Source organism: Gymnodraco acuticeps, unplaced genomic scaffold (genome assembly GCF_902827175.1).
Source record: "Gymnodraco acuticeps unplaced genomic scaffold, fGymAcu1.1, whole genome shotgun sequence".
Lineage (NCBI taxonomy): Eukaryota > Metazoa > Chordata > Actinopteri > Perciformes > Bathydraconidae > Gymnodraco > Gymnodraco acuticeps.
The window spans coordinates 207,723-220,592 of NW_022991291.1; the positions used below are offsets into that span (position 1 = coordinate 207,723).

Consider the following 12,870-nt stretch of genomic DNA (forward strand, 5'->3'; position numbering starts at 1 on the left):
TATTTCTTCCTATTTGATATTACATATTATTTATTACACACATTTAGGTTGTTGTTTTTCTGCTGACATAAATCCTGCTACTTCTGCTAAAAGGGTTTACAGTGTAATAGCAAGTGAATGTTTCACTCTACGAATCTTTATGTTTTGAAAATAATTATATAATTCAACAAAAGAAGAGCATCTGCAGAGTCTTTCTTTTGATCTGTCAAGTAGCTCAATAGCCTTAAGGCCGTCCCAAACATTTGATGTGCAGTTTATGGCTCCCTTAAATATGATCAAGTAGTTAACCTTGCCTGACGGGATGACCCCTGGCAAGAACTCTGGGAAATGAAGCACTGAATGTCTGGTCAATAGGGTAATTATGTCACAGAAGGTCAAACTGCAGTGATTTACATTACAAAAAAGAATAGACACACATTCTGGATGGTACCGAATGTGTGTCTAACATGTGCTGCTGATAGCTTGAAAATGATTCAGTATAAATGGATACGTTTACAGTCTTTGAGGACTATACTGTTATCTGAATAGGTTTCAATAGCAGATAGCTGTCGATAAAAGAAAGACTCTTCACTCTATTCTCATGTGAAATCAGCAGTGGCAACATTTACTGAAGCAGGGATAATTTCCTCCTGGAGTATATGCATTTAATGTTACTTCATAAACTCCACTACATTTCTAATGGAAATATTGTATTTTACTGCACACTAATTTGAAAGCGAAACTCACATTTTCTTTAATGATTAATTTAGAGAATACCGTGCATTGTTATTGATTAAACTACGTTACCAAATAATATGCAGTGGTGAAAAGTAAGTGTAATCACTGAGCTTAAGCACTCTATTTGAATATTTTAACCATCCAGGGAGAACTACATTTTGGATAGCTAGTTCCTTTACAAATTAATATGTTATACCTGTTATCATTATATCACATTATTGTCTTCCATAGGCCACCTTAATTCTGACCCTTTGCTGAATTTGCAATTATCCACCTGTCCACCAGATGGCCTCAGGCTTTTCCACCTGTCCCACTCGGATGTTTACCACATCCAGCTGCTCACATGTGTCTCTTTTCCCCTCCCAGCCCCTTCTCCCCAGTTCGTTCCAGAGTGTCAGTGTTATGTTCTCCACAGCCTCTTCATTGAGCCAGCTGTTCCTGGCCTGCTCACCTGCTCTTGCATTTGTTTTAATGTTGGGACTGCCATCTCGTTGATACATGTTCCTGACCATTGCCTCCTGTACATTTACTTTTATCCTACCTGCTGCCTTGTGTGTGTTTGTCTGCATTTGTTTTTTGGTTTCCTGATTTACCCACTCATGACAAATATGATGAGAAGTGCATTATTTTACAGCCAATTGAACAGGTCAAAAATAGGCCTATTTAAAAAAAGAGCTCTGGCTCAGCTAATTACCTAATTTAAATACTGTGTAACTATGACATTATGCCTGCATAGTATCTTTAAAGTAAAAGTAGCTAATGTACGTTGTACTAAAGCACGGTTTAGACTTTCGCTTATGGGGGAATTTTCAGCCTATGTACTGTATAATGGCTTTACTTCAGTATTATAACACATGTTGCACAATATTATATCCCTCTGAAAGTATTCCACAGAGTATATTTGTATATTTACAGAGAACACTCCAGACTCTCAGAGGTATATATAATTACCTACAGAGCTTTTATTGGTATATTTTAAAGAAAATTAATACTTTGATTACTTATTTACGTGTACGTTTTGTTACTTAAAGGATCCAATTGTCTCCTCCACCACCACTTGTGTATTCCTTCAGCCTGATCAGTCCAATAAAGCTATAGGACTAATTAAATCATTCCTTTCATGCATGAATTATGAAAACCTCAGTCAGAAATTGTTTACCAAGTGTTTTTATTGGGGCATGAAAAACAAGATTTTAACTTTAGTTTATTCTTATCTAGGTTTTTCAAATGTATTACAAAAAATGTTATATGTCCACTCAGGTGGACAGTATGCGTTAAAGTGTGAACTGAAGACATTTACATTTGGAACAAATTATAAATAAAGATGTGCAAACTTAAAATGACATTATAATAACATAAGTATATCGATTTACGGCCCAAAAAGATATTGCAAATGAAGTATTTTCAAGAACAACAGTAGCAGTATGAATTGTAGTTGAAAATAGCCAGTGTTGCATGATTTCCACTTTAGTGGACAGGTGATTAATCATAATTTCCTGCAAACATAAAATCAATACTTTGACAATAATAATTCCTTACATTTATTATAGCGCTTTTCCAGATGCTGAAAGCGCTTTACAAATACACATTACACATATCAAAAATGGTCACGTACTGTGGACAATACCCACAGGAGCAAGTTCAGGTGAAGTGTCTTGCCCAAGGACACACCGGCTTTACAGACGCAGCAGTGGCGGGTTTCACCCCTTGATCTGATGATCATTGCACAGCGCACTGCGCCACACCGTCCATCTTCATACCTCGAAGTCATCGAGGCGCTTTTACAAGTACACATTAGTATCATACATGTACTGTGGACATTACCCACAGCACCCCCCTTGATCTGATGATCAGATGCACAGACCACTGCGCCACCCGTCACAATGTATGAATTATATGATTACTTAGTTGTTACTTGATGTCACCAACATTGTTATACCTACAGGGGGCGCTTTCCATAAAAGGATTGGCAAGATATCGACGAGTGATTTGGTCCATCTGGCTTTCTGTCGTCCATCTTGGTTTAGAGCAGTGGTTCTCAAACTTTTTCTGTCATTCCCCACCTGTTCCTCATCGCTCCAATAAAATGGTAGGCCAAGCTTAAAATTGTCAAATGTATCGTTCTACAGGGATCTCCAACCTTTTTTAGGAGGAGAGCTATACTTTCAACAAATAAAACAGGTCGTGAGCTACTTTTACTCCTCTTTTTTTTGTTTATTGCAGTGTATATATTTAGCACATTTTAACATTATTATATGCTACATTTAACCTTTGTGTGCTGTTTGGGTCTGTGGGACCCGTTTTCATACTGTTTACTAAAATAAAATGTATGCAATTTAATTATTTTAACCTGCTTTATTTGGGGGTGGACCTCACACACTCTAGGGGGGTCCGGGGGCATACACCCCCAGGAAGATTTTTTTTAAATGTTGAAGTTAAATGCATCAATCTGGTGCACTTTGAGCTAGGGCTGCTCAATTAATCGTATTTTAATCGCAATTACGATTTTGGCTTGCAACGATTATGAAAACAACATAATCTAAATAAAACGATTTTATTTTTTTAAAATAGGTTTTTCAGTTGAATTATACTTAAAGTTCAGGGTAATCAACTGTTAAAAACATACTTTTCAAATGATTTTCTTCAATAAATTGATGTTTTCAAAGTAAATAGTTAATCGTTTTTAATAATCGTGATATCAATTATTGACCCAAATAATCGAGATTATGATTTTTGCCATAATCGAGCAGCCCTACTTTGAGCCCAACATTAATTTATGGATACAGCTCTCAATACTCAGATGAAAGGGAACTGTATACTTTTCAATAATCCAAACATCTTTAGAATATGATCACAACAAATCATTTAAACTTGTTTATTCTTATCTTATGTTACCTAGTTAGCATTCTTTCTTTTTATTTATGCATATTTGACTAATCCCTCCCCTTTTAAACTTTTTACTGTCCTATAGTACACATTGGAATTATTTCTTACTTTATTTTTTACAACTTTATTAAATAGATAAAGGTGTGCTCTCTCTCTCTCTCTCTCTCTCTCTCTCGCTCCACATTGCTTTTCTTCCCGACTGCAACGCTGTTGTGTGTATCTGTGAGAGCGTTTCACATGTGTGTATGAGAGATGTTTACCAGTGGCGAGCCTGTCTCTGAGGGCCTAAGATATTCTACAAAATAATATTTAAAAACATTAAAACAAATTATATTTTTCTTTATATATCTTTTTTAAATATGTTTTTAGTAATATTTGTTATTAGTTTTACCAATAATAACTTGATTAAATTGTATTTAAAATACAATTTCCAAAGAAATAAATCCTTTGAATCTGCCTATTCAGTTTCTGTTTGAATGTGAAGGGTTAAATGAAAGAAGCTCGTCTCTGTGAGGTGAAGACAGGAGCTGATTGGATGTCCAGCTATGAATTCACAGAGGGCCAGCTATAGTAACTGAACGAGAGAGTAATGTCAAATGACAGTACAATTGACCAATCATATCTTCCCTCTAAATGGGTGGGCTTTATTATCGCGGACTTTATGACAAGTTCCGCCCGCTGTGAAACGTTTCTTGTTTCCATAGCAACAACAACTGTCAACAGCGTAAACTCGCCTTCAAAATAAAAGCATGCCAAATTACACTTAAGACATACAACTGCAACGAAAGTAACAAACACAATGCAATATCCTTTTCAATTTCAAAGAACACAAATTGGGTTATTTACAGATGTTGTTTTGTGTGGTAGAGGGTCGCTTTCATTGATGCGTTTTGCACCCCGGACGGGCCGTTGTTTTGATATTCCACCAGTGTGAAAAAAAGAAGAAGTTGTATTTGTATTTCGCGACCCACCTATCACATCTCTGCGCCCCACCAGTGGGGCGCGCTCCACACTTGGCGAAACGCTGGTTTAGAGACATGTATCATGCACTTACACTGACTTTCCACTGAGTGGCAGTGTATGGAATGATGCAATAGGGTCCTATGTAGTGGCTGATGGTGCAACTATGCCATCAAAACCCATGCATATACAAGAAAACACATTTTGAAAAGCTGTCCTCTGTAGTGACCCTAAATGAACATTTGGAGAGAAGTCGACTGAGCTACTCTCTGCCTAAAGTAATTGGACAGCAATCATGGAACATGCTCCTAGGTTATGCTCAAGATTCACTAAAACATATGTGCAGTATTGGTATAATAAGTGGAAAGCCGTGCAGATATAAGAGGTAGAAAAATAAATAAATAATATTCATTAAATAACTGGCTCCAGCATGTCCCCCCCGCCCGCCCTGAGTATAATCGGTCTCGAACCGCCTGTTTTGTTTCTGCACAAACGAGGCACATGCGCACACTTTTGTAATTGTTCAACAGGTCCACTGGGGTTTGGATGCGACCCGTCTCCCTCTCTTTCTCGCTCCCCCTCTCAGACAGCCTGGGAACTGTCGGGCTCTCCCACACTCTCACACAGCAGAGAGCGGACTCGGATCTCCGCGCCACTTTGCTGCTCTTTCCCTCCGCACTGCGATTCTCTCCTGGCGGACAGTAAGCAGTCCCTCACACCTGGACGCAGCGACCCCCCACGGGGCCACGGTACCGCGTTCGGGGGTGCCTCGCGCAGGCGACAGAAGATGGACACCCGAGCCCAGTGGCCCCCGACCCGGCGGGGAGGGAGACGCGGGCAGTGATGGGACAGTTTTCGGGAGGATGCTACCTGAGTTTTGGCATCCTCGTACTTCTCGGTTCGCGAGTCCCGGCCACGTTAGCCAGAGGTAAGCCGACACAAACACTCTTTAAGCGGACGGTGTTCACCCCATGTGGGGCTTCAGTCTCCGAGACTAAACTCGAGAAAAGAGGCGTGTGTGCCCCCGAGAAGCTGTTTGAAGCTGGGCTTTTGGTGTCTGGCTTCTGAAAAGTGATAGTCCAACCGGTGTGGACAGTTTGTGTGTGCCCGCGTGTGGTTGTATCTCAAAAGTAAGACGTGTTTTAGCTTGCATTTGAATGACACGTTTTTATTTGTAACGTGTCACAAGATACCGCATTTGAGTTGTCCAAAGTGTTGTCTTGTTGGATGGTTTAAAAAGATTAAAACTGAGTCGAGTTTTAACACATTGTGATTTACGCAAATTTGAAATGTAAAATTAGTTTTGGGAGCCGTTTTGCTCAGACAACATATATGCTTTGGTGCCCTTTGCCACGTTAGAAATGGTATGGAGAGGAAGATCATACTGTACCATTTCATGTTTTAGCCATGTCCCCACTTTTGCAAGGGGTTCATTCAAAAATACATTATTTTAGTTGTAAGTTTGAGCAAATGCATTGTTGTTGTCAACATGATGCTAAGGTTTGTATGCACCGGTGTGCCTCCATTTATGGTGGACATGTCTGTATTTATGTCAATTGACACCAGGTGACAATTCAACAAAACTAATATCTAAAATAAATAAATGTAAGGCATTCAGTATTTCTTACAAATATTTATTCTCCCCTGGATCAACTTTCCTCATTTAATGGTATCTCTGCTGAGTGTACACACACGCACACACACGTTACTTGTTAGACGCTTTTATCCAAAGCGACGTACATACTCAATACTGTGGGCAATCCCCACAGGAGCAATTTGGGGTGAAGTGTCTCAGGGACACAACGACATGCTGACTGCAGTGGGGTTTGAACCTGTGACCCCCTGATCCCAACACCAAGGCTCTATCCACTGCGACACACACACACACACACACACACACACACACACACACACACACACACACACACACACACACACACACACACACACACACACACACACACACACACACACACACACACACACACACACACACACACACCACAGGCATGACTCACTCTTCTGTCCTCTTACCTTCTGTTTGGGGATGGATCCTCATTGGATGTGCATGTGGTATTCATGTCCATGACACTTTAATTTGTTTTAATTCATTGCTAAACCCATGGACTCAAAGGGCTCATATTAGGGAGATTTTGAGAAATAAAGGTTGTCATTTTACAGAAACTCTGCTCCCATCTCCACAGATACAGTACTGTTAATGTACGTCTGGGTGAGACACCGTTAGCAAGTCAGTAACTATTATTTGACTTGTCTTCCACATAAATGTAGACTTGACCTACTCCGGTTGAGAGCAGCACAAAGACGCTTCCTCAGGCTTTTCATTGCAAAGCATCCTTGAGTCTGGAGACAACAGAGCAAAGGTGTCTATAAGTGAGGGCGACACAAAGACAATAACACAGGGCTACTGGTCACAAGATAGACAAAGTCTTAAAATAAGTCAAATAACTGTAGGCTACAGAAACCATGAATTGTAAGGAAAAACTCAAACATGCACATCAGCCCTGAAGCAACGGCTATTATGACTTTATTCTTGAAAAAACAGATTCTTCTCATAATATTATGACTTGAATTTTAAAAACTCAGATTATCATTTTTATTCCCAACCGTGGATTTTATGCATTATATATATATATATACTATAGATCTCCGCATTTTGAGGTTATCTTATTCTCTCGTTAATTTGTGGCTGTAATTAGAGTAGCTTCTGCCGTGTTTACTCCATTCCTCCCCCAGGACTCCTCTTAAAGCAGCGGAGCTTTTACATCTCTCCTTCATCTTTACGTTTTATGGCAGATTACGACCAATGCTTTGAGGTTCATACTGCCATCTTCTTTCCTGGAGGCATGCGTGTATATGGGAAGATTGTAGTAGATATCTTTTTTTTAAAAGGTTGCAAAATCTGTGTTTTTATTAAGGGGTCAAATGCAGCTGTTCAAAATGTTGCCTGGGACTTGTCCCTTGCTTCCCCTTCAAAACCTAGGTGTGACTGTATGTCCTATTTTGCTCATTTCTTTAGCCTAAACTATTGTTTTACATGAAATAGAACCTCAGTGTGTTTCTGTGGTGATGCACATACATGATTTATTTATCTGATAACAGAAATGTTGTGCAATATCTAAAACTGTTTTTTATTCGGTCAGTATAAAGATCATCCTGTAATATTTTCCTTTTCTTCAGGTGAAGCTCTTCTGACCTATTGACATCCATTTAGCTCACATGGCAGTCAAACAAAGATGCATTTGCAAGTCAATTAGTTAAGTAGCCCCAAGGTTTTAGTTTTTGCATCCCAAGTTCTGAAATTAGCTTCAACTTTTAAATTTGCATAGCATAAATATTAGATTATGCATATGTATCTTCAGGCCAACTTTGCATGTAGATCAGGAGGGTTTTTGTCATTTATTTATACAAAGTGAGTCTAAAAGCCGTTGAAAATAACCTTTGAAAATCAACCGTACATTGTATTTACAAGACCAGCATTTCCATGTAAAATGTCCCACGGTATTTAAAAGGAGTAACCTTTTCTTGGCAGAAACAAAAATGTTGCGAGTGCAGCACAAAACTGGAATGCGCTTTTGCATGCACAATGTCGTTTTCACAAGCTGCATAGTTAGGATGTTGTTATACATCTGCCAGGTTTAAAGTGGTGTCTGTGATGGCTCTCTGCCAGGCTGTGAAATAAATATTTATGTTGTGCAATAATATGGATGTCAACAGTCAAATACTTTATGCAGGAATCAAATGAAAAAGGCAAACTCCACCAAAAACAGCCCAAATAATGAAAAACATACTGGCGAAGCTAAAACAGGAAGCATGGTTGAAATATGAATGAAGTTCTCAAGCAACATAACCATGCTGTTGTACATGTATTTCTCAATCAAAAGCTAGTTTAAAATGCAGTAATCCAAATGTATTCTTGATGTCTTGCATGGAGGGGTTCCTATCACAGCGCTGCAAGCATACATTTGAAAGCTTAGCACACTGTGAGAACTCGAGATGACGAGAACAAACCTACCCCAGAGGAGAAGCCTAGAATCTGTGCCTACAGGTGGATTCATGGAGAGGCTGATCGAATGTTAAGCAGCAGATTAAACATAATAAGGGAGTCTCAGTGTGATTAGTAGAGACAGATTGTTGGGAGTGAAAGGGTGAAGAAGTGCCACGGTGGATATGTTTCTACATGCTTGTATTTTGTGTCACATTTGAGTGTAGCCAGGAGGACGGTAGTTTTGTGAGGTTTTCTCCTTGAGTTCCTTTTGACTGTTAAGTGTTAATGCATGTCTTTGTAAGTCATTGCTGTTTGAAAAGAGCTATTCATGATTGATGGTCACATTTCAACTGAAGCCAATTTAAAATTGCATGTGGATTTTAGATTGATTGAAAAAAAAAACTTGTATAAAAGCATCAGGAACGAATACAGAATAATACCAGCCTTCAACATACGTTTCTTTAATCGTACGAACTAATTGGATAAACGGCTTTATTTAGAAACATCATTGAGATCCTTATAGACTATAAGGCTATCGGGGGTAAATCAATACATGTACCTCATGCTGTGACACTGACATGACAACGCTGTTAGCCATGTCACGGGTCAGCTTGGAGCCAGCCAACACTCTCCATTCACACGCAAAGCAGATAACAGACGCTTGATCGACCTTACATCATGGTCCAGTAGGTTGGGTTGGATAATCCCACTCTAACCTTCCTGCATCCTGAATTTCATGCAAAGTTCTTGGGAAAAACACGACACTGCTGCTGAAAAACGCTTCTTGGCTGGACCATAAGTGGAAAAAAACTCAAGATACAACAGACAAAGAGAGTGAGAGAGGAATAAAGGGCAATGGAGTCATCTCTGCCATGTTTTATTTATCCCCAAAAAATGGCTGCCAGACTCTTTCTCAAGCTCTCACTTTGATTTAACTGACATTTCATACGAGATGAATTCACATGCACAGATGGGCTGGTATCCACAGTTGTTTCTGTTCTGTAGGAAATCGCATGGTGGTCATATTGCCCAGTTTCACTATTGCATTATTCAAAGGGAATCCATTTCTCTATCCAACTCACCAACCCCCTCTCCCATCAGCTCCTCTCCACATTCAGAGGGATCTCAGCCGGCAAACCAGGCTAGGGAATATCGTCGACAGTGGAAGCAGAAAGCTAAAAAATCAAATATGGGGACGGGATTGGGGGAAAAGATGTTTCTTGGGAGTAAACATACATGCTAAACTGATAAAGTGTGATGAGAGTCTGTGTTGGACAGAGCAATCAAAAAGCTATTGTGTTTTGTCTATGGGATATTGAGACTTTGGAATCTGGTTAATAGAAGTGCTTTTGTACTTGGTATTCCCATAAGAGGTGGGATTGATTGGAACAAAATCCTTCTGTTTGCTCGAATAAAAAGCAAAGTTTTCATTTCAAATGTGTTGATGTAACTTCATATTCATGCTCCATGTATGGATTACTCCGGTTCCTTTCCCCGTTTAACATCAAGTTATGTCTTTCTAGGTTAGTTGATGCAGCTAGTCAGTATTTTGGCATGTTTTAATTTCAGGTAATGTATCCTAAATAAAATAAAAATGTATTGTTGATTTCAAATATCTTTCCTTTCACAAATACAGCTGACTATGAAACTCCTGACATTAACATGATGTGATCAGCCGAAATGCTTCACTAGAAAAGACGTATCGCTCTGTTCAGTGGAGGTTCTTCCCTCACAAATGACCTTTGGCTGAGCTGCTGCCAGTTACATTTGTCATTGTAACCGGCGATAGCTGTGGTCAGTGACAGCTAAAAATGAGGAGCTGCTCCTTAAATGTTTTGCACGCTGACTGACAGACAAAAGATGTAGTACAAAATGTTGATGCTCAGCAATTAAAATAAAATTACATTCAACAAATAAACAAAAGATTGGCATTTGATACCGATGATTTAAAACATGCCCAGATTGGCTTTGTTACCAAAGATTAGGATCAGCTCTAGGCATCTCTAGCATTTATTAATGGGTACATACTGCCTAGCGATAATACTTTCTTATTCAGCATCCCTTATATATGTTGCATGGGTACTGAGGGCATGCATGCGTTCACTGTAATGTGGTATGTGGTATCTGATTGCCAAATTGCGTAGAGAATGACAGGGTGTCAAATGTTACCATTTCACTCGCCTACTGCAGATTTCCCTCTCAACCTTGTCTCCACAGCCTTGAAGCTTTCTGTTCGATAAGAGCTACCATTGCTGTCATGTGTTTTCTAATAACACTGAACGGGAAGCCTTGGAGATAACTGCCCATCCACAATGCACCATTCAATGCCTCACTGGTTAACTCAAGGGCATTGCCACAAAGGGGAGATTCACACCATACACCTTTCACTTCAATGCCAAACACCCCCACCCCCACCCACCTCTACTCCCCCCCCCCCCCCCTCTCCCAGTCCATACCTCTAGCACTTTTGTTTTCTCTAAAGCGCTTTTATTTCATAAATACCGCGCCCAACCATCCTTTCTTGTTGTCCACTTCCTTGAAATTCACTTGGATGTAATTTAGCTTCGGTGGATTGTTGCTGTGACAAATGTTTTGGTTCTGGTATCATTCCTCACCTCACCTGACTGAAGGGGAAAGGAGAGCTCGCAGGAGCAGAACGAGGAAGCAGGGAATGTTTGAAGCAAAAAGCAGAAGGAGAGAGGGAAAGACGGATAGGAGGGTTACAGTACAGAATACTTAAGTATCTCATGTTATCAGTAACTGCCACAGCAGTTTGTCAGTAACAGCGAGCACCTGTCACTGCGCTCCCTGATGAATTAATTTCAAGTGTAATCAAAAGCAAATGCATATTTAATGACTTTTGGATTAAAGTAGTGGTTGGGTGTTTGTTTATGTGGGCGCTACAGTGTTTTGACATGCCAGAGCGAACATGTTCATGCACCATATTTTGTGTCGAGTGAGAAAATAGTACGATGAAAGTAAATCAGAAAAAGGACAGACAGTATTCAATCGGAATTGATGTTTTTCTTGTTTTTTTATATTGTGCCATGAGAGACCCCAACATAGACCGTAATACGTGACAATACTAATAAAACACTAAAAATGAGAATTGTAAGAAATCCATAGAGGCTAACATGCAATTGATTTCATTTTAAGTGTGCTTCAGAACCAATAAAGTCCTTATACCATCTACTTCAGTGGTTCTCAACCTGGGGGGCGGGGGGCGCCACAGATCGCAGGGGGGTGCCAGGCCTCAGATGATTTGAGGCCAAATATCATATTTAGACTTTTTTTTTTTTTACATATAAGGCAATACATGATTGTCACTAAAAGCCTTGTCTCTACATTACAATATTCAAGTTAGTATTAAAGGCATAAAAAGACAGAAATGTATAATTCTTTCTTTAATATAAATGTTTCTTCTGCCCATAAAGTGTCCAAACCAGGCTTGTCTGGATAAGCGCATTTTTAAAACATAGTCATTGTCCATGCCGGTTTCAGTTGGATTATTTGTCACAGTTGCTCCGATCAGATCGGTCTCCTCCATTTTGTAGATTATTTACGACTTTTTAATCCACATAAACACATCGGCAAAATCCGGCTTTGAGCAACAGTTTAATCCCTTTGTGAATTGTTTCCACTTGCGCCGTCCTTTCATTTCTTCATACAGCCGGAATCCAAATGAATTAATCCTGAGTCCAATAACCATCAAAGTCACTCCAATAGTGCTCCTTAATTACGCTTTCATCCTCCTTTAACAAAATACTTCACATTCTTCCAGTTTGTGACAGCAGTTGTAGCATTTTTGAGACTTTTAAACTTTAATTACCGCTGTTGTGCCCCCCCTCCCCCCCCCCCCCCATTGTGTGTGTGTCGGGGGGGGGCACAACTTCCAACAGGAGTCATTTGGGGGGGCTCTTGGGAAAAAAGGTTGGGCACCACTGATCTATTTCATGAAACACATACTGTCATGGCTGCACATGATGTTGCAGTCATTAACAGTGGTAGCTTTGACGTTGTTCATCTTTAATGGTTTCATGCTAGTAAGGTGTGATGGTACATATCTGTGGAAATTGTTGTCATTAAAGATTGGCTTGTTAATGGTTGGTTAGCTGTTTGGGTGGTGAGTCCACCTTTATTGTATCTAAACCTCTTTTTGGGAATTCAAGAAAGGCTTGCTCTCCCTTTCCAGTTCAAGAAAATCCGAATACACCCCCACAAGCTACAGAAAAGTACTAAGTCTGTCTATGTTTCATGCAGCCCTGTCTGTTCCCAATGGCTATTTGGTGCCTCTGCTAGTG

General features: G+C 39.7%; 1 protein-coding gene across 1 annotated transcript in view; it reads left to right on the forward strand.

Moving 5' to 3' along the window:
- Positions 1-5,108: 5,108 nt before the first annotated feature.
- Positions 5,109-12,870, forward strand: part of unc5da (unc-5 netrin receptor Da) — a 201,505-nt gene continuing 193,743 nt past the window's right edge. The window contains exon 1 of the mRNA XM_034240064.1: positions 5,109-5,491. Within this exon, the coding sequence (XP_034095955.1) occupies positions 5,407-5,491 (85 nt within the window). The 5' untranslated portion in view covers positions 5,109-5,406. The remainder of the gene's footprint in view (positions 5,492-12,870) is intronic.